Here is a 27206-nt window from a genome sequence, read left to right as displayed (position 1 = left end):
CCTCCTTGACCCCTCTTGGCCTGCTCTACTGTAGCTGTGTCATACTTTGCACTTTCTATTGTGCCATCTAGTTCATTCATTATGTGAGTTGTGTGTTATCTGCAATTTTGTTCTGTACTGATTCCTGGTGCCTCATACAGAACTTGGCACAGAGTAAGTGCTCAATAAATATTTATGAAACAAGAATGTTCCCAGAGTGTCTTTAGATATTTGACCAGGTACTGAGGTCCTACTCTGCATCTAGTCTAACCTGGCTCTTGGGAGTGGGAGCATCATCCACCTCTGACCCATGAATGAATGACTGTCTGGCAATGAAGCATCAGGTAGGGTTCCCTTTGGCCTTTTAATAACTTCATGAGATGAAATAATTTCAGGAAGTTCTCTAGGTTATTTAAACTTCTTGTCCTATAGATAATCCTGTTTGGCACTTTCTTAACTGAAGATTTGGGGTTGTATTTCTCATCCTTGTAAAGTAGTTCTTGGTAAAGCTCCAAAGAACAAAATTGGATCAATCTTTCTAATTCTTGAACTTTGCATATTTAATAGGGTTTCTGGAGATTTCCCAATGCAGCATTCTAAAAATTCCATTATCACAGTGAAGGCTTCTGTGCCCTTATACTATATGAAATCATATTGAAACAGTGTGACAGGGTCTTAATGACAAATATTTCACAATATAAAGGAAATAATACTTTTCCCCTATGTGCCCCCCATTTAATATCTGGAATTATGTTTTAGGAAGAATTGCTGCCACGGGTTTCTTTCTGTTGGAAACAAGGAGGTTTTTCTTTCCTTTTCACTCACTTTATCTAATTGAAGCAAAATGATGTAGCCTTTGTGTGAGATCATGTGTCATTGCCCTGGGTCCTTTAATTTAGAAGCTCATAAAGCATTTGGTTTAAAAATTAACTGTGAAATGAAATTCAAAATAGATGACTAGAGAACACCTCTAGTCTTCCAGGGGGCCTCTACTTTAATCTCCAGAAATGGGAGGTGCATTTGGAGAGAGGTGAGATGCTATATTTCACAATGCAATGTACATACCCCAGTGCCATTTTCCAGTGGAAGCCTCCAAGTCAAGCCTTCCTAATTTTTGTTATTGTATTTTGCAAGGCTGAAATTTAAATTATAGCTGTGGCTAATGGCTCTGCCCCCTAATTCATTTCCCTTTGTCTGCAAGTCTTTTCTTATTGCTGAGATGTTACTATTGTGATTCACAGAACATATTGCAGACTTTGTCTAGCAGGCTCCATTACCTTGTTCCAGAGATGCCTTTCTTTTTCTTCTTTGAAGTCAGAGACTTCAGAACTGCAAGAGAGCTGGTGGATTATGTAATACAATTCCTTTACTTAACAGAAAAATATGCTGAATTTCAAATACACTTTTGTAATTGAAAGAGTTGGATGGGGCATGAACCTTCTAACTATACTTGGCCATGCTGTCTACATTTCTTCTGATAAGATCACAACTTGATATTTCAAGGGTTTTCAAAGCAATTCATTAGAAAAATATCCGGTATTTTGTAGATTTGTCTTGAAGGAAGTGTCCCAGCACTCCTGAAGGTTGTTACCCATGCCCTTGACTGTTCCTGGACATGCAGTCTGTGAACTGAATTATCTGTTTTGAAGCTAGATCAAGTTAAGCGGTATGCGTGTGTGGGCGGGGGGTGGGGAGGATGATAGTGCATAAAGAAGGGCCACAGTGGGACCTGAGAGCTTTAACTTCAAAGAAAATAGTGATGCTATTGATACCTAGCAGAGCTAATGTGTGAAAAGGCAAGCACAGCTCTGAAAATTCTGTGTTAATAGAACCTCCACCATAATCTCATGAAATGGGCTTTATTATTATACCCACTTTATAGGTGAGTAAATTGAAGCTCAGGGAAGTTAAATTGCTTGCTAAAAGTCCCTGAACTGGTAAAGGTGAAGTAAGGGCTCAACCCTTGCTTCTACCTAGGCTGCATCACTTGTCAAGGAGCAGGGAAATGTCTGAAGCCAGAATTGCAAAAGCTAGACAAAGAGTGAACAAATGTCTGTTATGGCATACCATGGTCCAGCTTTGTGTTTGCAAATGTTATATTATTTAATTCCAAAAACGTGGTAGTCCAGAACCTGTGAATATATGACCTTATAAGGCAGAAGAAATTTGAAGATGTGATTAAGTTAAGGGCCTTGGGAGAGTATATTGGATTATCCAGGTGGGCCCAATTCCTTGAAAGTGGAGAACCTTTCCCAGCTGTGGGTAGGAGACATAATTATGGAATAAGGGTCATAGAAGGGTGATGTGATTACTTTTTATCCACTGTTGATAGCTTTGAGAATTGAAAAGATGGGCATTGGTTCTGGAATATGGATAGCCTCTAGAAACTGGAAGAGCTGAGGAGATGGATTCTTCCTAGAGCCCTCAGAAGGAATGCTGTCCTGCTGACTGTATGTTGGGTTTCTGACTTATCAAAGTATAAGTCTGTGCTTTTTTAAGCCACCTACTTTGTGATAGCAGCCCTAGGTAACTAACATAGGAGGTTCCCATGAGGGAGGTGTTACATTCCTGTTTTATAGCTGGAGAAACCATGCAGAAGACAACTTGATACAGATCTCAGCTGTGGTAAGTGGGAAAGGCAGGACTGAACTCATCTTCTTCCATGACCACCTACGTCCTCTTAGGAGGGAGAGTGGAAGTATCAAAGGTTGCCACATGGTTGCTGAGCTTCATTACATAACTGAGAATCGGGGCCTCAGCTTAGCTGCCTCATCTCAAACATGTGGGTGGTGCAAGGAGCTGATTGCCCTTGTGTATACGCAAGAAGAAATCAGAAGTTGATAGGTGGGGGCTTGCCTTTTCTCCCAGTTTTATGATTAATCAAAAGACCTGGCTGCTATGAGCTGGAGGCATCAATTGGGAGGACATTTGGGGCAAGTGTGTGTGTGTGAGTCAGAGTGTGAGGAGGGTGTAGAATGTGTGTGTGTGCAAGTGTGAGATGGTTGATGCTGCATGAGTGTGCAAGATTATAGATGTGTGTGAGTGTAAAACTCAGTGGATGTGTGAGTGCAAGATTGTGTGTGTCTGTGTGTGCTTGTTAGTGTGAGTGTGATTGTGTGTGTGCATGTGCATGAATATGAAACTGAATATGTGTTGAATGTATGCATAAGATAGATCCCAGTGCTACTTTGTCTTCATGTCACTGGATTACCTCTGGCACCACAATTGGGCTGCTCTGAGGCAGGGGTGGAGAGTCTGACCTATTGCCCACACCTGGCAGTTTGGAGAATTGATTCCCTGGAGGCCTGGGTGCCCTCAGGATTAGAAGCAGACAAGTCCTGACCACAGGGGAGTGTCCACACCCAAATCCTGGCCTGAGCTTCAGTTTGCATGTCTCCCCACATGATCTCCTTTAGGAGATGGGGCTCAGGCTCAGGGTGCAGGAGGCACTGCCATGCCCCCTCAGCAAGGGCACATCACACTGAGGACAGGGATAGGCTTATATCCTTTCCTTTACCACTTGAGACCTCCCAGGGTGTGGACCTGATCTAGCACTGGGGATGGATGGGAACCACAAGGGGCAGGTGGCATCAGGGCACATCTACTGGGGACAGGGAGAGTGATGGGAGCAGTGGGATATTTCTTTCTCCCATCTGTTTTGCTTCTATGGTCTAGCTTGGGCAAGTCTCTTGATAGTACAGTGCAGTTTCATTGTTCTTGAAAGTTATTTTATTTGCTGACAATGTGTTATTTTTTTTTTACAAATGGAAAACAAATATTTTGTTTTAAAATCTTTGCTACATGTCATTATTTTTGTCACTGTAAAGCTCAGCACAGATGCCAGCAGTACAGAAATGGCCAACAAGAAAAAAAAATAAAACCCTGAAGGAAAATCAGAAACAAAACCCCCAGAGCCTCGTCTCCCTCCCCTCTCCTTCCCCAAAAGCCCTATAATAACTGTACAATATTATAGTCCTGATCACATTTAAAAACAATTATTAAAAACAAGGATTCCATTGGAAGCTCAACTTTTTGGATTCTTGAACTGTGATATAAATATATATGTATATGGTATGTGTGCACATAGAATTAAAAAAAAATCTCCTTTTCACCTCCACTACCTGGCACCAGACTGGAGACAAAAGGGAGAGAAACCCAGTAATGATGTTCTCTCAGCCTCTCTAAGGCCATCTATGCCCCTCAGTCTCCTATGGCTATGTTTAATATGTCTTCTCCTTATTAATTCAGTCTTGCACTTAAGATACTGGCCTGAGCCAATTAAAAAAAATGGCTGCTACACATGACTGTTACCTGAGAAATGTACAGAGAGAGAGTAATAACCTGTATCTGCATTTATATGGCTATAGTTAACTCTGTGACCCTGTTAGAATGGGAGTCCAGGCCCCATCTATCACATGGATTCATACCCTTGTATCATAAAGCAAAATCCAATCTTAAGATTGGAGGGAGCAAAGAGGAAGAACTATAGGTCCAAAACAGACCCAAGTCTCAGTTTCTAGTCAGACTGAACTGGGAACGGGATGAAGGAGGCTACTTTGCAAGACTTGGTTTAAACTCCAGCAGTGAAGATTTCCCTGGGACTGCTAATCCAAGAAGTTGAGTTTCCATGCAGAAATAACCTCTACAGAACACACATCATCTGTGATTCTCACAGAAAAATGCAGCAAGTATGGCCAAGTATGGGGTTTTAAAAGGGGGTTATCTTCACACCCCAAACATCTGTAATGTTTGCAGATATTCTCTATAAGGTGAGAGCACCAAAAGCAGGAATGACCCAGCTTTACTACTAAATATGTTCGATGAGAGACAACCATATCAAAAGACTTTATATATCTGCTTAGAGTCGCATATTGGCTGGGGATAGATGTAAGTGCAGCAAAGATGTTTGTTTAAATACTCTTTGGCTGCAATACTAAGTGGAAAATACATAGAAGATTTAACTCCTTAGGACTCTTTGAAAATTACATGGGAAAACAAAGATAAAATCTGAGACAAATTCTGCATAACTCCCTAATAGGGAGAAAAAGATATAGAAACACACATGTGCATGCACGTACACACACACACACACACTCTTCTCCCTCTCTCACTTCCTCACTCACTAGGCAGCAGAAAGAGCCTATGCTCACTTCCTAAAGCCATACAGGTATATGTAACCTACCATGTTTCATGATCTTCAAATAGGAGGACATTTCTCCTCTCCCAACCTTATTCACAATTTCTTTCCCAAAACAAGCCACAGTATCCAAGGCAAATAGTGGATGAATGGATGTTAGTTTCTCTAACCTGCCTATTGACCCTAGCAAAAATCATTTCTGCAGAAATCTCTGGTCAGGAGGTGTAAGGAAAGGCATTCTTAACTTCACCCAGCCTTAGTTTTTCAAAGATCCCCAAAGCCTTCATGATTCACCCCATTTCTTCTCAGAGGCAGGAGGGCAAGGAAAGGCCAGAAGGGGAAGGGGTACACATTAGGGGTGAGGGAAATGATGGGAGAGGGACTTTTATTTTCTTTACAGAAACATTTGCTTTTTAAAAACAAACAGTGACTTTCCTCCCCCACCCCTTATCCTCACCCCAATAGTTCTATTCTGAAAAGGAGGGAAACATAGTCAGGTCAGGAAATTCTTCGTTGTTGTAGCTGTTGCTTTGGTCTCCCAGCATGGACAGCATCTCCTGGAAGACCTCAGGCGGGCCAGGTTGCCATGCTGATAGCTGTTGCTCTTTAGAACTTGAGAGATGATGAGGCTGCTGGCCCTGTTCCTGTGGCCAGACTTACACCCTCTGCTGTCTGTGTCTGGAATTGTCCTGTAGTCTGTCCAGTCTCAGGAGCAAAGTTGGATCCATGATTGGTGAGACTAGGGGAGGCAGCAGCACCAGGTGACGCAGTTGAAGCACCAGGGAGGGACATGGGGCTGAAGGAGGACAGAGTCTGAAAGCTTCCCATACCAAACTGGGAAGAAAGAGTCTTGGCTGTAGCCTGAGTAGCCACCTGCTGGGCAGAGAAGTCTGGGCAGGTGCTAGGGTCCAAGTTGGGGTTCCTTGGGGTGAGTTGGAGTGGTGGGAAATCTGGGCCAACATCTGCCCTGCAGAAGCTGATGGCTGGACGATGGTTACAGGAGAGGCCAGACCACTATTTCTGAAATTCTCTGCCGGCTGGGGGTGGGGGTAGGAGGGAATGTGTTGTCCTGTGAGAATAGCTGTTGGATGGCAGGGACAGTGCTGGAGGAGATGCCTTTACTCTGATCTGCACTGATGTTGGAGTAGATTTCTGAAAATCTTGGATCTCTATCCTTGGCAAACAGACCATCTGACTTCTCAAGGGGCTTACTGTGTTTTGGCCCTGTGGTTGTTACAGGCTGAACAGAAACCTGGGAATGATTGTAGCCAGCCAGTCCATCGCTTCCTGATACCACATCCAATTCTGTTTGCTGTTGATGCTTCCTGGATGCCAACTGCCCTGAGCCCATCTCTAAGGGTAAATTAGCCATGGGACCTACCTGTGGTCTCTGGATTGTGTTGGACAGTGTAGGCCTTGGATGATGGCTGGAGTTCTTCACATTGGTGTTGGTACAGATGATGTACTCAATTTCATCTGAGTAAGTGTTCTGCAAAGTAAAGGAGCTGGTTCTCATCCAGAGCCATTCCCGGTTCTTAGACCAGAACCGGAACATGACAGACAGCACTTGGCCTTTTAACTTCACCACTTGTTACAAGCTGTCTCTTAGAAGCTGTTGGTCTTCAGGATGAGAGAATTATACAATATTCTTTCCTAAGAGTTCCTGTGGTTGGTAGCCAACAGTAGCCACACAGCGGTGTTCCACAAAAGTGAATATCCCCTCAATGTTGTGCCGTGAGATGAACTCTGTCGGTTGACAAATGTTACTCATGTCTGTACAGTTGGGAGAACTGGTTACCTGTAGTCTGCCAATGGCCACTAGGCAAAATTTGCTCCCCTGGCCAGCCTCTGGATCATCATCTGGGAGGGAGACACCTGCTGGGGGCCAGGCCTTGATATAGCCTGTGCAGTGGACCACCACAAAATGAGGTTCCCCATTCTTCACAGAGCCAAGTCCATTCCTGCATCTGTTCCTCACAAAGCTCAGTCTATTCATGGAGACTGGGTCCACAGAGCTATTGCTGCACCTTCTACGGCAAATAAATGATCTCCTTGAGCCCATACACATCTTCATGGAAGACTGTTGGCCTTCCTTTTTCACTGTTCCAGTCTTCAGGTCTGGAAGGATACGCCCTGTCAGGTCATTTTCTGAAGTGGAAAGCTGATTATGAAGTTTGTCCACATCATCTGGATGCACCTGATCATAGGGTGTGCTACCAAACCATTTAGACTGGTTCAAAACAGGGGTCACTGAGTCAGAGATGTAAACTACCCGACCTATCTCACATGAGACAATAAACAGAAAGCCATCCGCTGCCTCCAAGATCAAAGGTTTGAGTTCCTGATCAGTGAGGAACGAAGGCTTGTAGGTGCCATCAGTGGATGTATTCCCAGTTCCTCACAAGGAATTCATGTGAGAGACTGCCATGGGTAAGATGGTTAGCTTGTCTGGTTTTTGAGCCAGGGCACTACAGGTGGGCACCATGTCTGACAGTTCTGTGATGTAGGCTGTCATCTTGTTCCGTTGCCCCTGTTCAATTTCACTGTGATTTTTCCTGGTGAGTCTCTCTTTATCTGCAGAGCTCTGCTCATCATCCAACCTGGCAAGTCACTCCTTATCATTAGACATCTGATCATCATCACACCTCAAAAATTTACCTTCTCCATCATCATCAAAATCCAACCCTGGTCACCACTTAATAGCCCTGTGGACAATGGCTCCTCCACCTTGAATCCCAGCCCCAGGGTTTCCTGAGGCAATGGCTGGACCCAGTGATGGTACATCTGATGTCATTTCTGGGTAGCTCAGTTGGTTAAGCATCCGACTCTTGATCTCAGCTCAGGTCTTGATCTCACAGCTGTGAGTTCAAGCCCCACGTTGGGCTCTGCACTGGTTGTGAAGTTGGGGTTAGCAGCAGCCGCTGCCTTGGCCGCAGATGCCACTACCTATGCACCGCCCCCCCAGTGGGAGGAGCCACCACCACCGAACTGGGGGAAGGGGGAGGGGAGAGCCACTCCCCAAACGCGGTACCCTACAGCCACCACCGCTACCACGGAATCCAAGATTGACAATGTGTTATTTAAAAGATTCTCTTTTGGTATTCTACAGAACCCTTCCCTCTTTTCCTCATTTCTTCCTTTCTCCTTCCTTCCTGTCTGCCTGCCTGCCTGCCACTTTTAGAGCACTGGAGGTCTGGAATGCACAGATTTCTAAAAATTTCTAAATTGACATATAACATCGTGTAAATTTAAAGGGTACAACATCTTGACTTGTACATTTGTATATTGCAGTATGATTACCACTGTAGTTTAACCAACATTTCTATCACAGTTACATAATTATCAATTCTTTTATGTGGTGAGAATAATTAAATCTCGTCTCTTAGCAACTTTGAAGTTTATGATACAGTACTGTTGACTATAATCACTATGCTGTACATTAATTAGATCTCCAGAACTTGCCCTCTGGTTGCAAGTTTGTACCCTCAAACATCTCCCCAATTGCCCGCCCCCCACCTCCCCCCATCCCTGGTAACCACCATTTTGCTCTGTTTCTATGTTTGGCTATTTTAGATTCTACATATAGGTAAGTTCATACAGTAATTTGCCTTTCTCCATCTGACTTATTTCATTAGCATAATGCCCTCAAGGTCCATCCTATTGTCACAAATAGCAGGATTTCCTTTTTCTCACAGCTGGATAATATTCCATTACACACACACACACACACACACACACACACACACACCATATCTTCTTTATCCATTGATGGACAATTAGGTTGTTTCAATATTTTGGCTATTGTGAATAATGCTACAATGAACATGGGGGTGTGAATATCTTTTTGAGTCCTGTTTTTATTTCATTTGGAAGTAAAGGAAACAGACATACCTAATGTGGTATTTTCATCCTGTGGTGAAAATAATTTCCATTTGATGATATGTGACCATAGAGCAGTCATTTTGGAAGAATGTTAAAAGGAAGTTGTGGGAAACTTCAAACAACATGTTTTTCTAAACTCTATTTCAATTTTTAGGATATAGTCACATGAAAAAATAGTGTTTGGTAACATCCTAATTCCCTAAATGGATCTGTGGAATTGTAGCCACCTATTGTGATTCTCCAAAGCCAGAAGAGTTAACAACTGGCATATTTCTTTTACTGTGGTAGCTAAGCTTCTGTAGTTTCTTAGCAGAAATGTTTGTAGTATGCAATAGGAATTTGTACCTTATGAACTTAGCCCTGAAAATTCAGTGACACAATTATTCTTATTTTCCTTTTTGAGGGGAAACCTAATCTGTCCTCCTAGGCAACAGAGGATCAATTGGTGACTGGATATGTTTTGTATGATTGAGGACTGCTGCAGATGACACCTTTAAGCTCCAGGATCTATAATTTTGTGTAACATAAGTCATGCCAGAAAATTAACTCAGTATTATGTGGGTAATACCTAGAAAGAAAATATATGATTTGTTCATATGCATTCTCCTTAGGTCACACAGTACATGAGGGGCCTTTCAAAGGGAATATATCATATAAAAACCAGTAATGGTAAAATATCAGCAAGAACAAACAGCCAGGACTGACAAAATACACATAAGGGCAAAAAAAAAAAAGTGGGCATTGGAGGCAGGGTACTAGGGCACAGTAGATTGCTTCCATCTGCTCACATGCTATCTTCCAAAGCAGAGTGAGGGCCTGGGGTCGGGTGATGTTTGGGAGCATATAACACAATCCACCCCAGTCCATCCACTGGTCACAATGGTTGCCTCTGCACCCAAATATACAACCTCCCTACAAGATGCACTAAAGCTGTCACCCTATTCAGCCTCCTGGTCCAATCTGGGAGCTACAACCTTTGAGTAGGAATTCTCTGCCTCTCATTCACACTATGAACCAGTGTAAGATGGGGATGCCATACAACCCACTTCTCACCCTGGGAGGGCACTGTGAGGAAGCACACAGGCTTACAGGGAACCTACACAGGTGGCATCAACTAATAGCCTCCCATTCCAGCATCCACCTCACACCTCAAGCCCGCATGTTCCGGCATCTACCTCTTACCTCACAACCCCCTGTTCCAGGATCCACCTCACATCTGCCAGTCCCTGTTCTAGCATTCACATCTCACCACACAGCGTCCCATACCAGTATTCCCTCTCACCTCATAGCCCTCTGTTCCAGCTTCCATTTCTCACCTCACAGCTCCATGTTCCAGCTTCTACCTCTCACCTGACCAGCCCCTGTTCTAGCATCTGTTTCTCGCCTCACAGCCCAGTGTTCCAGCATCCACCTCTCACCTCACAGCCCTGTGTTCCAGTTTCCACTCCTCACCTCACAGCCCCATGTTCCAGCATCCACCTCTCACCTAACAGCCTTTGTTCCAGCATTCACCTCTCACCTCCCAGGCCTCTATATTCCAACATTCACCTCTAACCTTACAGCCTCATGTTCCAGAATCTTCATCTCACCTCACAGTCCCATGTCCAGAATTCATTTCTCCCCTCACAGCTTCTATGTTTTAGTATCTGCCTCACCCCTGTGTCCAAACCTTCAAGCTCATTAGGTACATTTTTGGCTTCTTGTTTGACAGAGGTGACCCTCTTATTAAATATTTTCTATCGTATCAGTTGAGTTGCGATTTTCCCTCACCTTGTATATTAGTATTTTTTATGGACTACTGACCAGTCTATAAAGCCTTGCTACCTATTTTAGGTTTTAGGTTTTTGTATCTGGAGTGTTATACTTTGGGGCCAATTTCCAAATTAGTCAGCATTTTCTATGTCCACAGCCATCCAAACATCCCAGTGACTTAACCTGTTGCTTTCTGCTCTGCTGGGATCTGATGACAGGACTGTTGCCTGCACAGAAACCTCTGAAGCTCTGCTCAGATTGGCATTTGTTATTCTGTTCTGAATAATAGTAATTCTAGATAGGCATACTTTTGGTTTCATGGAGGAAAACCTTATTAATAATAAGGGAAAGCAAATATACGGAATTAAACAATTATGGTAAACATAAAGAGGGAGAGAAGTACAGAGAAGAGCAAAGAGGGCTCATACATCAAATTGGGTACTCACAACATCCAACCTTCTGTCTGGGGAAGCCCCTCAAAGAACAGCCCAGGTGGAGTCTTGATTGAGGGTGCTGGGTGGAGCATCCTCCCCTCAGGTGAGACTTCCAACTAACTATTCCCGCCAAGGCAATATATATACTACCCATGTGTTGTTTATGGATGGTCATTAAGTTTGCCTTAGTGCATACCCAAGCGAGCTGGGGCTAGGACACTTTTCTCTGTTTCTCTTATCATATCTCACAATCTTTGGAGTCTATACATCTGCATATTTCTCTTCCCTCCCTGATCCATTCCAGGGGGTCAGCCTGGTCTGGCTCAAGGAGGTGATGCATGTTAATCCCTCTTGGCATCAGGAACAGAAGGGCCAGTTCTGATCCTAAGGCAAGATATGGAGTACAAACCAACTAAGCCCTCCATGATTGTGTATGTGTGGCTCTGGGCAGAAATGCATGACAAATCACACAAACAACTTCTATACGGAACACATGCCTGCTTGTGTGGCCTCAGTGGACTAGCAGGACTAGACATTGGCTCCCAGATAACCTGCAGCCACTCCCAGGGTACATGTTCTTTTGCCTGTTCTTTCTGGTTGCCTCTTGAGAGGGAAAGCCCAGTAGCAATTAGGTTTTGGAAACATTGCAGAAAGGTATATGTGTATGTATGTTTAACCAGCATTTTCCATGCCTATTGTATCACAGGGTTTTATGTTGAGCTAGGATTATCAACACATCAAGGAACTCAGGATCTTTGGAACACACTTAACATTCCATCCGTTTTCCATGTCATGTGAGACTCAGTAGAGAAATGGCTGAAAGTGCTGCTAGTGAGAAGGGAGCCCGGTGGTGGCATGTAGGGTGAGAGGTTGTGGCTTTGGTGCCAAGTGCCTAAGGATCATTCAAGCCCAATGTAGTCAGTCTGAGGATAGGGTTAGGCTGAAGGCAGAGAACACTGATTCAAAGTGAGGATAATGTTTAGATTCCAAGGCACTGGTTCTAATGAAAACCTGGGTCATTTGATAGTGTTCACTTTCTGTGTGTGTCTCTCTCTATTCTTTGCTCCCTCTCTCTTATCTTTTTCTTCTCATTCTTCTTCCTCTTTTCTTCCTTCTTGCACTAGTGTAAGGCTACATTGTCATAATAGCAGAATATGTAGTATTTTTTTTATGTAACAAAATAACTGAATATAATTGATTTAAGCCCTTAACTATATCATAAGGAATGCAATTAAAGTAGAACTTTATCATCACCCATGCAATCTACTTCATAAGACATTGAAAGCGGTTACCCACATTAACAGAGGTTCTGTGATTGGCATGACACCTGTCAAGGTGGTTGGAACCTACATTGCCCAGAATAGTTTATAAACATTTTGAAACAACTTTGCCTGTATTATTTGTAAAAATAATAGTTAAAAAGGCATTGCATCGGGGCGCCTGGGTGGTGCAGTCGGTTAAGCGTCCGACTTCAGCCAGGTCACGATCTCACGGTCCGGGAGTTCGAGCCCCGCGTCAGGCTCTGGGCTGATGGCTCAGAGCCTGGAGCCTGTTTCCGATTCTGTGTCTCCCTCTCTCTCTGCCCCTCCCCCATTCATGCTCTGTCTCTCTCTGTCCCAAAAATAAATAAACGTTGAAAAAAAATTAAAAAAAAAAGGCATTGCATCACATAAAAGTGATCTCTGTGAGCACTGTTGAGAAAACTTGCATTTCAATGTGGATTTTGAGCTTAATTTTAGATTTCTTTAGTATATCACACATAACAGACAAAATATAGAGATATATTCTTGCTTGTGAGAGCTGTTTCTAAGTGATTTGCAATCTCTGAGCAGAATGCATTTAGGTGCAGACTTCATGAAATTATGTACAGTGCTTTAATTTATTATCTTTCATGAAGATTTCAGTGATTTTAAAGTCAAGTGCATTAAAAACCATTTTGACCAATTAGAAAAATGTTCTATGTATTGCTTTTCCCAAAACTAGAAAAAAAACAAGACAAATGAAACCTGCCTTGGAATGGTAGTGAGAAGGAAAAGAACTTTGCATCTTGGCAACCTGCCTCATTATATTAAACAAGAGTCAGGGAAATTAACATACACCCAAATAGGCTGCTTAGAACTTACTTAAGGCTCCATGCTGTTTTGAAGTTTGTTGATCTGCAACATTTTCCTTTAATTCGTTCTTGCTGTTCTTTACTCTTTCTCATACACACACATACAAAGCAAAAAAAAAAAAAAGTTGTACATTTTTTGGGCAAGTAGTTTGTTTTAAATGAAAAATGATGAGATTAAACCCAGACCCCTCCTGAGCATGACCCAATTGCCTGGCCCTGACTGCTGGCACATCCTCTCCTTTCTTTCTGCCTCTGACACTGCAAAAGGGGTTGCCTTTTGGCCCTGGATGCCTATTCAGGCCTGAATCTTCCTCTTTCTCTGGGTGTCTTGTGTCCTGACTGTGTCATACCTTCAGGCCTCTCTGTCCCAGGACCTCAATCACTCTGTTTACTAAATACTCATTTCTTGTTTACAGGGACTGGGCATACCAGTCTATGTATTTACTGAGTCCTCAATGCCAGGAGCAGTGACCAGTGAATGCACTGTTGTTGCTGTGCTATTTTTCAATTAAAATGAGCATCGTGTGAATGCTCCTTATATTTTGATGGCATTAATTTCAACGTTCCAGATTTAGGAAGATATTGCCATGGAATTCTGGAATGAGAAGGGTCTTTGGGGTCATCAGATTTGACCCCAAATATTCTTATTCTTTCTTTCTTTATTTTTTTACTGTAAGTGCTATGCTGAATAGGATCCTAAGTTCTATCCTCGATTTAAATTTTGCAATGACTTGGAGGAGAGAAGCAATGACTTTTTTAAATTAAAGTTTTAATTTTGACATAACTACATATTCACATATAGTTGAAACAAAGAAATACAGTGATTTCCTGCACTCTTTATCCACTTTCTCTCAAGGGTAATGTTTTGCAAATTGTGGGGGTGGGAAAAATTTCCCTTCTTCCCACCTATGTGCTTTGTCTGGTCTGGGAACCCTAAAGTTTCCCAGAGCCAATTCCAAAATGGTCTCCCCCTAGCATCAGGCAATTCTCAGATACCAGCAGGGTGTCTGAGAACTTAACTCAATTTATGACAGTATCTACTCAGTGCTAGCACATCAGATTCCACAGGTTAAGTGTTCCATGCCCAACCCCAACTTCAGAAACCAGTCATAAGCCCCTGGCTTCTGACCAACTTGCAACAAATTAGAGATTCCAAAAACCTCCTCCTTAGGTTTGATTAACTTGCTAGAGTGGCTCACAGAATTCAGCAAAACACTTATTTTTATTAGCTTATTAAAGAATGTGAAGAGATACATTGGGCAAGGTACCCAACAAAAGAGTTTCTGTTCTTATGGAGCATGGGGCCCAGCTTGGTGGCATGTGGAAGTGTTTTGGTTCCCCAAGCATGGAAGATCTCTGAAAACAAGGACCAAAAAGCTATCATTTTGTGTTTTTATTGAGGCTTCATTACATAGTCATGATTAAATAAGTCATTGGCCATTGGCCGATTCAGCCCCTCTCTAGAGCTTGGGGAGTGGGGCTAACAGTTTTAATTCTCTAATCACATGGTTTGTCCTCCTGGCAACCAGCCACTGCCCTTGGATGGGGTCCAAAAGTCAACTTCATTAATGACACGACACCCATTTCATTCCTCCCTTCCTCCCTCCCTCCCTCCCTCCCTCCCTCCCTCCCTTCCTTCCTTCCTTCCTTCCTTCCTTCCTTCCTTCCTTCCTTCCTTCCTTCCTTCCTTCCTTTTTCCTTCCTTCCCATTTAAATTTTTTGTTTAAATTCCAGTTAGTTAACATACAGAGTAATATTATTTTCAGGTGTACAATATAGTGATTCAACACTTCCATACAACACCTGGTGCTCATCACAACAAATGCACTCCTTTTTTATTTTAAGTTTTTATTTAAATTCTGGTTACTTAACATACAGTGTAATATTAGTTTCAGGTGTACAATTTAGTGATTCAGCTCATCCATTGAACACCTGGTGCTCATCAACATAAGTGCACTCCTTAATCCATTTGACTTTCATAGGTCTGAAATGTTTTTAAGAACTGTAGATGAAGACTAGATATAGCTGGGAAATAAATGTTGGTCATCTGAGTGACAAAAGATATTTTTTTAATTAGTCATTATATCACTATGTCATTGTGTCAGTTGGTTTGATAATTAAGTTGACAGAAGATAGATTAATAGGAGAAAACAAACTAATTTTGTACATGTAGGAGCCCCATAAAAACATGAGACTCAAAGATATGGCCAAAGAAGGCAGCTTTTATACCTTTTAGACAAGAAAATAATAATTTTGTGAAGAATTGACAAGACAAAGGGATTTGTCTACTACTTGGATAGTAAATTAGTGAAGTAACAAGTCTTGTTTATATAGCCTTTTCAGCCCTAAATTCCTGATGAGGATGGCTTCTATCCTAATACAGGAAAAGTACCTTTCATATATGAGATTTATTTTTTCTTTTAAGGGGATCAACAAAAGGTTCAGAGTATCTTTCTTGCAACAGCTGTTTATTAAGTAACTTTGATTCAAAATAATCAATATGCCAAAATGGCATATTTTGGGTCTGACATATTTGGCTCCTCTTTACAAAACTGTAGTAGAATATCACAACCAGGACATTAACATTGCCACATTGAGGATACAGAACATTTCCATCCCCACAAGGATGCCTTATGTTTTCCTTTTGTACCCACACCCAATTCCTTCCATTTCTTATAACCCCCTTCTTACTGACAATTACTAATCTTCCCACCATTTCTATAATTTTATCATTTTAAGAATGTCCAAATTGAGTCATACATTGAGTGACATTTTAGAATGGGTACTCAGTGTAATTCTGTTGGAGGTTCATCCAGGTTGTTGCATGTATCAGTGGTTTATACCTTTTCATTGCTGAGTAGGATTCCATAATGTAGATGTTCCATGGTTTGTTTAACCACTCAACTCTTTAAGGACATCTGGGTTATTTCCAGTTTGGGGCAGTTACAAATAAAGCTGTGATGATTATTCATGTACTGATTTTGTGTGAACACAGGTTCTCATTTCTCTGGAATAAAATGCCCAGGATGGAATTGGTGGGTAGTAGGGTAGTTGCACGTTTAGGTTTTTGGACCATTTTACATTCCCACCAGCAATGTGTGAATGAGCCAGTCTCTGCATCTTCACTAGTATTTGGTGTTGTTCCTACTTTTTATTTTAGCCATTCTCCTAGGTGTGCTGGGAAGTCTCATTGTTTCTAGCCCTAAAGCCCCTTCAGGACTCTGTGGGAGAAACATCTGCCTGCCCTTTTTTCTCCCTCCAACTTGTTCTGAGGTACAGACCCATGGCTTTGTTTCGTTCCCCCACAGGTGGATTATGAACTCTGTGAGGGGCACTGCTGGCTTTAGTTTCCTGGCCATTCCCTGAGCACAGTTGTCTGTCACTGCCTTGACATTGTGCCTTGACTGTTACATGAATAGGAAACGCTTGCTCACATTTTGGAGGCACTGGCCTCCTCAAGGGGTCATGTGAGGGGATGGGGTGGTTTTTACTTCAAGAGTCCCTGGTGGGTGGGCAGAGGGGCTCTCTGCCATGTCCTGGGCCCTGAGTATCCATCTGTGCTGAGGGAAGAAGGGCCTGCCATGTCCCATGACTGGGTCCAAAGCCTGAGGTTCCAGGTGATCTATCCTTCAAAATCAGGGTGAAGATATTCATACCTACTGTGCTTTGCTGGGCATACCAGGTGCACTGGAGCCCACATTGCAAAGTGGTGTCAAGTAGCACTGGCCTGCCCTTTGAAATATTTCTGTCATGCAGGCTCTTGCACTCTGGGCCTAGAATGGGAGGGGCAGCCCTGATGATCTCTGAAATGTCTTCTGGGCTATTCTTCTACTGTGTTGGACAGTAGGTTTTGGCTTTTGTTTAGATGGCTGACTAATCTCCCCACTGTCTTGATGAATAACTCCTAGCTTCCCATTGTGATGTCAGATCCAAACTGATGTCTTTATGAAATTTGGCCATATGCTTTGTGTATTCTCTTGAAGCTTTCTCATTTCTTTTAGTTTGGATAGGCTGAGAATCCCACATTTTAAAGTTTGGCTTCCTTTTTAATTAACTGTTCCATCTTTAAGTCACTTCTCACTTCTCTCATTTTACTCAAAGCTGCTCCTGCAACCCTTTGCTTAGAAGACTCATCAACCAGTTAGCCAATTTCATCCCTTACAGGTTCTACCTCTCACAACTAGGATACAAACACAATTCAACTAAGTCCTTGGCCAGTTTATAACAAGAATTTCCTTTTCTTCATTTTCCAATAACATGTTCCTCATTCTGTCTGAGACTTTCTCAGAATGGCCTTTACCATCAATAGTTCCACCAACATTTTATTCTCAACTACTTAGGTATTCTCTCTGAAGACTGAGACTTCTCTTCAGATGACTCTCCTACTTCTGAGCCCTTGCCAGAATTGTTTTTAATGGTCTATTCACAGCAATTAAGGCTTTTCCTAGTGTGCCTCTTCAGAGTCTTTCACTCTCCACCCATTACCTAGTTCCAAAGCTGCTTCCATATTTTTAGGTATTATAGCAGCATCCTCACTTCTCAGTTTCTTAGGGCTGCTATAACAAAATGCAACAAACTGGGTGGCTTATAAATGATAGGCATTTATTTCACAGATTTGGAGGCTGGAAGTGCAAGTGCCAGCCTGATCAGATGAGGGCCCTCTTTTAGGTTTCAGACTTCTCATTGTATCATCATGTGATGGAAGGGTCAAGAGATCTCTCTGTATCCTCTTTTATAAAGGCACTAATCCCATTCTGAGGATTCCACCCTCGTGACCTCATGACCTCCCAAAAGCCCACCCTCTAATACTATCACTTCAGGTATATGAATTTTGGGAGGACACAAGCATTTAGACCATAGCAGCAACCATTAGCATGGTACAATTTTATTTTTTTAATTTAATTTTTTATTTTTAAAATTTACATCCAAATTAGTTAGCATATAGTGCAACAGTGATTTCAGGAGTAGATTCCTTAGTGCCCCTTCCCCATTTAGCCCATCCCTCTTCCCACAACCCCTCCAGTAACCCTGTTTTTTGTCCATATTTATGAGTCTCTTCTGTTTTGTCCCACTCCCTGTTTTTATATTATTTTTATTTCCCTTCCCTTATTTTCATCTCTTTTGTCTCTTAAAGTCCTCATATGAGTGAAGTCATATGATTTTTGTCTTTCTCTGACTAATTTCACTTAGCATAATAGCCTCCAGTTCCATCCACGTAGTTGCAAATGGCAAGATTTCATTCTGATTGCTGAGTAATACTCAGTTGTATACATATACCACATTTTCTTTATCCAGTCATCCATCGATGGACATTTGGCCTCTTTCCATACTTTGGCTATTGTTGAGAGTGCTGCTATAAACACGGGGGTGCATGTGTCCCTTCAAAACAGCATACCTGTATCCCTTGGATAAATGCCTAGTAGTGCAATTGCTGGGTCGTAGTGTAGCTCTATTTTTCATTTTTTGAGGAACCTCTGTACTGTTTCCAGAGTGGCTGCACCAGCTTGCATTCCCACCAGCAATGCAAAAGATATCCTCTTTCTCTGCATCCTTGCCAACATCTGTTGTTGCCTGAGTTGTTAATGTTAGCCATTCTGACAGGTGTCAGGTGGTATCTCATTGTGGTTTTGATTTGTATTTCCCTGATGAGAAGTGGTGTTGAGCATTTTTTCATGTGTCGGTTGGCCATCTGGATGTCTTCTTTGGAGAAGTGTCTATTCATGTCTTTTGCCCATTTCTTCACAGGGTTCTTTGTTTTTTTGGGTGTTGAATTTGATAAGTTGTTTATAGATTTTGGATACTAACCCTTTATCTGATATGTCGTTTGCAAATATCTTTTCCCATTCCCTTGGTTGCTTTTTCATTTTGCTGATTGTTTCCTTTGCTGTGCAGAAGCTTTTAATTTTGATGAGGTCCCAGTAGTTCATTTTTGCTTTTGTTTCCCTTGCCTCCAGAGACGTGTTGAGTAAGAAGTTGTTGCGGCCAAGATCAAAGAGGTTTTTGCCTGCTTTCTCCTCAAGGGTTTTGATGGCTTCCTGTCTTACACTGAGATCTTTCATCCATTTTCCATGGTATAAGAAACTGGTCCAGGTTCATTCTTCTGCATGTCACTGTCCAGTTTTCCCAGCACCACTTGCTGAAAAGACTGTCTTTATTCCATTGGATATTCTTTCCTGCTTTGTCAAAGATCAGTTGGCCATACATTTGTGGGTCCCTTTCTGGGTTCTCTATTCTGTTCCATTGATCTGAGTGTCTGTTCTTGTGCCAGTACCATACTGTCTTGATGATTAGAGCTTTGTAGTGTAGCTTGAATTCTGGGATTGTGATGCCTCCTGCTTTGATTTTCTTTTTCAAGATTGCTTTGGTTATTTGGGGTCTTTTCTGGTTCCATACAAATTTTAGGATTATTTGTTCTAGTCTGTGAAGAATGCTGGTGTTATTTTGATAGGGATTGCATTGAATATGTAGATTGCTTTGGGTAGTATCAACATTTTAGCAATATTTTTTCTTCGTATCCAGGAGAAGTGAAAAATCTATACGCTGAAAACCTAGAAAGCTTATGAAAGAAACTGAAGAAGACACACAAAAATGGAAAAAGCATGATACAATTTTAGAATATTAATTTATCCCATAAAGATCCCATTTGGAGTCAGTCCTTATTGTTACCTCCAGTCACAGGCAACCCTGATCTTTCTGTATCTCTAAATTAACCTTTTCTGGACAGTTCATATAAATGGAATGACACAATGTAGTCTTTTGTGTTTCACTTTTTCACTTTGCATAATGCATTTTGGGTTCATTCATAATATAGCACGTATCATTAGCTCCATGTTGTAGCATATACTACATTTTGTTTATCCACTCATCATGGATAGACATTTGTAATGTTTCCAGTTTTTTGCCTATTTTGAATAATGTTGCTATGAACATTTATGCTTTATGTGAAGCGTTAAAAAGATAAACTGAGGTATAGTACATTTTTAAGAGTTTATTTGACCAAAAATCAGTTAGAATTGGGCAGTGCCAAACTGGAAGTGGTTTGAAGTGCTCTATCAACAGGAGCTATGGGAAAGACTTTTACAGAGAAAAGGGGGAAAGCAAAGTAAAAAAATGATTTGATTGGCTATAGCTGAAGTATCTGCCTTATTTGGGAAGCCTAGTTAGCTGTTTATGATCAGTTGTTCTTAGATTTTGATTTCTTTTTTTTTTCAATGTTTATTTACTTAGAGAGAGAGAGGCATGGGGTGGGGTGGGGCAGAGAAAGAGAGAGAGAATTCCAAGCAGGCTCTGTGCTGACATGGCAGAGTCCAGCAACACAGGGCTCAATCTCATAAACTGTGAGATCATGATCTGAGCAGAAATCAAGAGTCAGATGCTAATCAAATGAGCCACCAGATGCCCTATAGATTTTGATCTTTTAGTCTTTAGGCATTTATTATAGGTTTAGATTTTGGTTTGCTTATGTAGGCTGCTAAGGCATTAGAACTACTTCTGTATTTAATGGCCTCATTTAATTAATTTAATAGGACATATATTTTCATTTCTCTTAGGTAGATTCCTAAGAAAGAATTTCTGGTCATATGGTAATTTATTATTTAACTTTTTAAGAAACTTCCAAACTTTTTCATGAGGGCTGCACCATTTTATATTCCCACCAGCAATATTTTATTTTATATTTTTTATTGCTTGTTTATTTTTGAGAGAGAGGGAGACAGAACATGAGCGGGGAAGGGGCAGAGAGAGAGGAAGACAGAATCTAAAGCAGGCTCCAGGATCTGAGCTGTCAGTACGGAGCTGGACGTGGGGCTCGAACCCACAGACTGCAAGATCATGACCCGAGCTGAAGTTGGATGCTTAACTGACTGTGCCACCCAGGCACCCCTCCGACCATCAGTGTTTGAGGGTTCCAATTTCTCTGCATCCTTGCCTTTCTATGAAGATATTTTGTCTCAGAAATTCCATGTCCATTTGAATTATAATTAAATAGAAAACATGCTTTCATGATTCAGTGGTAACACTGAAATCTCAATTAGATTAAGCATTTGGCTATGTACCTTTGGTTTAATAACAGTGTCATTAATTGGGAAGAATTGATATATGTTGTAGAACTCATGGTCTACTTTCCTCAGGATTATATGGTCAATAATTAATGACAATTTACTGCAGGCTTCCTTATAGAATATACGTTAGCCTTCTGCTTCTATTCCTGGGTCATCTAATTATTCAGGAAATGAAATTAGCTTTCATTAGAAGGCAGACTGGTGGTGTTTGTGTGTGTATTTGGGGTTTCCAGATTCTGAAATAAAAGGACCCATGATTTATATGTATTTTTAATAGATATGGTATAAAATGGCATATAGAAATAAATTGATGGATGCTAATAGCAATATAGGCTTTTTGTACATTTTAAAACCCTGTGGACTGGAATGCAATAATTTCCTATGTCCCTTTACAGATTGTTCACAGAACACTGGCAGCCATGTTGGGTTCCCTTGCAGCATTAGCAGCGCTGGCTGTGATTGGAGACGTAAGTTGTAACATTTTGAGTCAATGGCTTACCACTGTATAGAATATAAGATTCAAAGATAGTCCAACAATTAGGCATTAGCTAGTGATTTTCATTCTTTTATATGCTATTTCCACATTTCTCCCTCAGGAACCATGCTGGAGGCATGAACCAACAAACCTTATCAACATTGATGACTGTTTTTCATTTGACTTTCACACACATTTCTTATTTTGCATTTTAGCTGAGGAAAGGCTCATCGCTATGCAGTTGCTCAGGGCTGTGTAGCTGAGTGGTTAGATTTGGCTCTGGGTGCTGTCAGCCCTTGGGAACTAGAGGGGGCCATCCTGCCTGGAGCAGAGAGGTGAGAAATGGTGAGGTTGGAGTTCTGTCTTGCAGACATCAGGAGGTCCCTGGAGATGCATATTTGGGGGTGATGGCACCACATCAGGGTCTGCATGTGGCCTGTCTGGCAGGAACATAGGAGTGAATGTAGAGAAGCAAAAGCAAGAGAGCCCAAGTGTCCACTGGAGATAGAGGCCTGCCATTGTTGAAGGAACAGTGCTGGAACTGAAGAAGGTGGCAGCACACAGAGCTGGATTTGAAAACAACTCCATATTTTTGTATCCTTTGGGTAAATACCTAGTAGTGCAATTGCTGGGTTATAGGGTAGTTAGTTCTATTTTTAACTTTTTGAGGAACCTCCATACTGTTTTACAGAGTGGCTGCACCAGTTTGCATTCCCAGCAACAGCAAAATAAATGTCAGATAAAGACAAATGCCATATAATTTCATTCATATGTGGAATTTAAGAAACAAAACAGATGAACATATGGGGGAAGTGGAAAAAAAGGGGGGGGACAAACCATTAGAGACTCTTAACAATAGAGAATAAACTGAGAGTTGATGGAACCAGGTAGGTGGGGGTAGTTGAGCGATGGGCATTAAGGAGGGCACCTTTTGGGATGGGCACTGAGGGTTGTATGTAAGTGATGAGTCACTGGGTTCTGCTCCTGAAACTAATGCTACACTGTATGTTAACTAACTCGAATTTAAATAGAAATTTGAAAAGAAAAAAATAAATCTATAGAATTTAAAGGATTTTTTCTTCAAAGTACTACTAAAGGCCATTTAGTTAGCCAAAGAATAATAACTGGTTTAAAAAACTATGTGGGGCTATGTTGTTATTCATTCATTCATTCACTCATTCATTCATTCATTTTGGCTAGAGTTGGTATAAAAAAATACTAACCCTAAGGGTAAAATGTCCCAGAATGCTAAAACTTATACATAAACCACTGTTATTTTTATTAACTGTTAAGGAGTAATATAGTAGTAGCTATTTTGTTTTAGAAAACATTAATGCGGCACACATCTTGTGCTGCGGGTAGCTCCTTGGGCCACCATGCAGTCCTTTCCCAACAACGAGACTCTCAAAGTGCCCTCACTTCATACTCTGTGCTCCCAATTCCCCATGACCCCAGCCTTCCCTACTCTGCAGGGTTGTTAGAAGATGAAGTGAGAGTGGATGAACAACTGGTGAGTAGGACAAGTGTATCTTTCAGTTATTGCCATCCTGGCCTCATGCTCCAATACCAAGGAAGGCATTGGGAACTTCACTGATCTCAAGGGTCAGTCCTGCATTTCAGGCTGCAGTTCTGGAGTTGGAGTTGCCAGGGACAGGGTTTAGGAAATTTGCTTTTCTTGTTACTAAATGTATAAGCTTGACATTATAATGTCTTGGGTCACGAGTCGTTTTCATTGATGTTATACTCTAATTTTAAAAGCAAGTGGATAGTATGATTTTTGACTGTGGTCAAATGAGTGGGCTTGCTATAAAGAGTGGCACATTTTTTACAGCTATCACCAGAAGGATGATGCCTCAAACTAATTGGGAAATTTGTACTTTGATTGCAGAGACCCAGCCTGACCCATGTGGTGGAGTGGATTGATTTTGAGACCTTGGCCCTGCTATTTGGCATGGTAATTACAATCCTCTCAGTAGGACAGGGCTCCAAGCCTGCTGTAATCTGGGGCCTTCTCTTTTGCTGCCACTGCTGATAATACTTCATTATATTAAAGACATTGTACTGCTTGACAATTAGGGCTTGATTAAGAAGTGTTAGCGCAGGCCTAGCCAATTTCTCCTGTGGAGGAATGAAATGATTGGTGCTCTGGTTAGTTAGCTGGAGAATTGCAGTCTTAGTCCTGTCTGATAGTTAAATAATATTGTCGTTTAGATAACTTAGTAACATTTTTGAGTTGCTTCCCTTAAAATATACAATGGATTATCCCAAATAAGTGAACCATATAAGTTTTGGTGATTGGAAAAACACCTGTAATTAAATACATGGAAAATGAAAGAAATTGAACCTAAGTAATAGTTTGTGTGTCATAAACCAATTTAACTAGAATAAGTGACATTTGATAAGATCCTGAATATCAGTAGGAATGCCTCACATGTTCTTGAATAGACCCTACAATGGCTAAGTGGTCTGAAGGAGGGTTTCCCCTTTCTGGACAAAAGATCCACTCTGTGTAAAGCAGATTATTATGTATCTTAATTTTCCTGGCTAATATTTTATCCCCTCTGGTAGTCATAAGAGAGGGCCATGCTACTCTAGGCTTCAATGTGACCCAAACTAGCTGCTTCCTCTCTGAGTGCAGTGTAAGGAGACAGGTCAGTGCTCTGAACTTAGCCTTTATATAGAAATTCATATTCTTGTTGGTCTTGAAAAGTATGTAGTAGAGTCTGGGCATTTGGAAGGAAGAAGGAAGACATACCAGATGTCTCATAAAAGAGGTTAAAAAAAACTTAAATGAATGATATATTAGTTTGCTGGCTCTGCCATAATAAAGTACTACAGACTGGTGCCTTCAACAACAGAAATTTATTTTCTCATACTTCTGCAGGCCAGATTTCTGAGACCAAGTCAGCAGTGCTTGTTCCTTTTGGGGCCTCTCTGCTTGACTTGTGGATGATCATCTTCTCCCTGTATCTTCACATGATCTTCCCTCTGTGTGTGTCTGTGTGCTTATCTCCTCTTCTTATAAGGATACCAGTCATATTAGATTAGGGCCTCACTTTAACTTATCCTGAGGTACTGGGGTTAGGATTTCAACATAGGAATTTGTGGAGGAAAGTGGCACAATTGAGCCCATAACACATGGTTTAATTTTTTTTTCTCAGTTGAAACCATTCATCAAGCTCCTATGATTCTGGAACTTTGGAGGTGCAAAGATAGTTTATGTATCCAGGCTCCTGCCTTTTCCTTTTTATTTCATGGCAGTTAGCCACCCCATGGGGCCACTTAACCCTGGTCCCTGAATTTAAGTCTCTTTTGGGTAGTTTTGGCAGCAAATGTGTGGATCAGCTTCCCCACAATGATGGAAGACCACATAGGACCTACCCATTCAGTTCATGTGAAGCTTCTATTGGTGAGTGAAACACCACATTCTACAGACAGTAACAGGTGGCCATTTGGATTAGGATGAACATCGATGGTCATTATAGACAAGGTAGATATTTGTATTGAGTCTAAACTGACTTTTGGAAATTTTTGTTTTGTGCTGAATATTTGAAAGATAATATTGGGCCTACTGTTTTCTAAGTACTTTAATTTACATAATTCTATTGAATTTTCACAACAGCCTTAACAAGGAATAAAACATTCAGAGGTGAAGTGAGGAAACTAAAGTACAGAGGATTGAATAATTTTTTTGCATAAGGTTAAACTACTTCTAAATGGAAGGATTAGTACTTGAACCTGTAGCTTTTCTCTCTAAATTCAACAAATGGTATATTGCCATCATAGGAGGTGGAATAAAGAATCTTCCAGAATCTTCTCTGGGTTCTGTGAACCCAGAGAATAATCATTTCAATGTAACTGATCTTATTTGTGTCTCTTGGTCAAATTGGTGATGAAAATCTGTCCCATTATTTTAGGAAACAAAATTTAACTCAGTTTAAAAATCTTAAAATATTTAATTGTTGCTTGTGTGGACATTTAGGTGCAGAAGGCCACATTCCGGCTCATTTCCCTTCCTGCTTCTAGCTTTGTGTCTGTGAGCAAGTCATCTCCCATCTCTGCCCTGTGGTTTCCTCATCTATAAAACAGAGAGTAATGGTAACACCTGATGACTTTTGTGAAGATTAGGTGGAATGATAATTTACCTGGACAAAAATAGAGGTGCAAGCCTTATAGCAAGAGGCTCTATTCAAGAAGTTACTAAGTGGACTACACTCAGCAAAAAAGCATGAAGCTTGATGAAGTGGTAGCTTTCATGCAGAGGCCTTGTAACTGATCACTCTGATGTCCTTTCAGGATGTTACACTTCTAAAAGATTCCTCTTGTCTCCTTTTTCTGTTTGCCCCACAGATGATCTTAGTAGCCATATTTTCAGAAACTGGATTTTTTGATTATTGTGCTGTAAAGGTAAGTTTGATGTGGGATTTAATATTTATGTATTAATATTTATGTATTAATTCACTGTTATTTACCATTACATATTCAGTCAATAAAGCTACCACTTAAAGCAAATATTTTAAAATTCCATCTTCCTTTACAAAATTATGGGTGTAAGGCTGGGTACAATTGCTGTCCTAAGTTAGGTGGCTCTGAGAAACACTTTGATCTTCTCAATAAACTGAAGGAGATCAAGGAAAAGAGTATTTGGGTTGAATGTTTGTGTAGCATTAGTTAAATTGGCAAGTTGAGAGCTTCATATCAAAAATTGTTTTGCATTTTAGAGCATCTAAATATTTCAAGTCATCAGCTTCTGATTACTTTACTTTGTGTTGAAATAATTTCAGTGATGACTTTCTAATTATTGAACATATAAACATTCACTTTTATAACTGAAATCCTGGGAAATCCGCCAGCAAGTTCTGACGGCCAGACTCTGCACTGGTGCTATGACTCAGGGTTGGTGAGAGGAGATATTACCATATTTTGCTAATGCAAAGGCTAGTGTTGTGCTTGATTTTCTTTTTTGAACTGGAAAGTTCTTCTAAAAGACTATTTACTCATCAAAGCCCTTTGCTTTGTCATTCTCTGAATGACAGAATTTTTGCCGTCTTTGTGTGCCATCTTGCATCTTCAAATATCTGGTCTCTTCCTCTCAATGTCTTGGTACTGAAAATCTTTAAGATCTAAGTCCCTTAGATAACCAACAATCAGCAGGCTTGAGGGTCATAGCCCAGGCTGTCTAACCAAAAGGAGATTGTAAGATACTGGATAATGTTAAAGGGATAGAGGGCAATCACCTTGTGACCAGTGAACCATCAAAGGGCACTGTGAAGAAGGAGAATCAGAGGGAAGGAGGGTAAATCATGGTGGATTCAGAATGTCCAGGTACAGGTCATCACTTCCTCATCTTAGCAAATTTAGGAACTCATTGGTC

General features: G+C 41.2%; 1 protein-coding gene and 1 pseudogene across 3 annotated transcripts in view; one reads left to right on the top strand and one right to left on the bottom strand.

The window, feature by feature from the left end:
• The window catches only part of OCA2 (OCA2 melanosomal transmembrane protein), a 492350-nt gene that overhangs the window by 145690 nt on the left and 319454 nt on the right, over positions 1–27206 (top strand). For all 3 annotated transcript variants that reach the window (XM_027067861.2, XM_053223670.1, XM_053223671.1), the window contains exons 10-12: positions 21753–21824; positions 23721–23786; positions 26183–26239. In XM_027067861.2, the coding sequence (XP_026923662.1) occupies positions 21753–21824; positions 23721–23786; positions 26183–26239 (195 nt within the window). The remainder of the gene's footprint in view (positions 1–21752; positions 21825–23720; positions 23787–26182; positions 26240–27206) is intronic.
• Positions 5207–7900, bottom strand: LOC106967791 (aryl hydrocarbon receptor nuclear translocator-like; annotated as a pseudogene).

This window comes from Acinonyx jubatus, chromosome B3 (genome assembly GCF_027475565.1).
Source record: "Acinonyx jubatus isolate Ajub_Pintada_27869175 chromosome B3, VMU_Ajub_asm_v1.0, whole genome shotgun sequence".
NCBI lineage: Eukaryota > Metazoa > Chordata > Mammalia > Carnivora > Felidae > Acinonyx > Acinonyx jubatus.
Note: the sequence above shows the minus strand (reverse complement) of the source record. Positions and strands in the feature narration are given on the sequence as shown.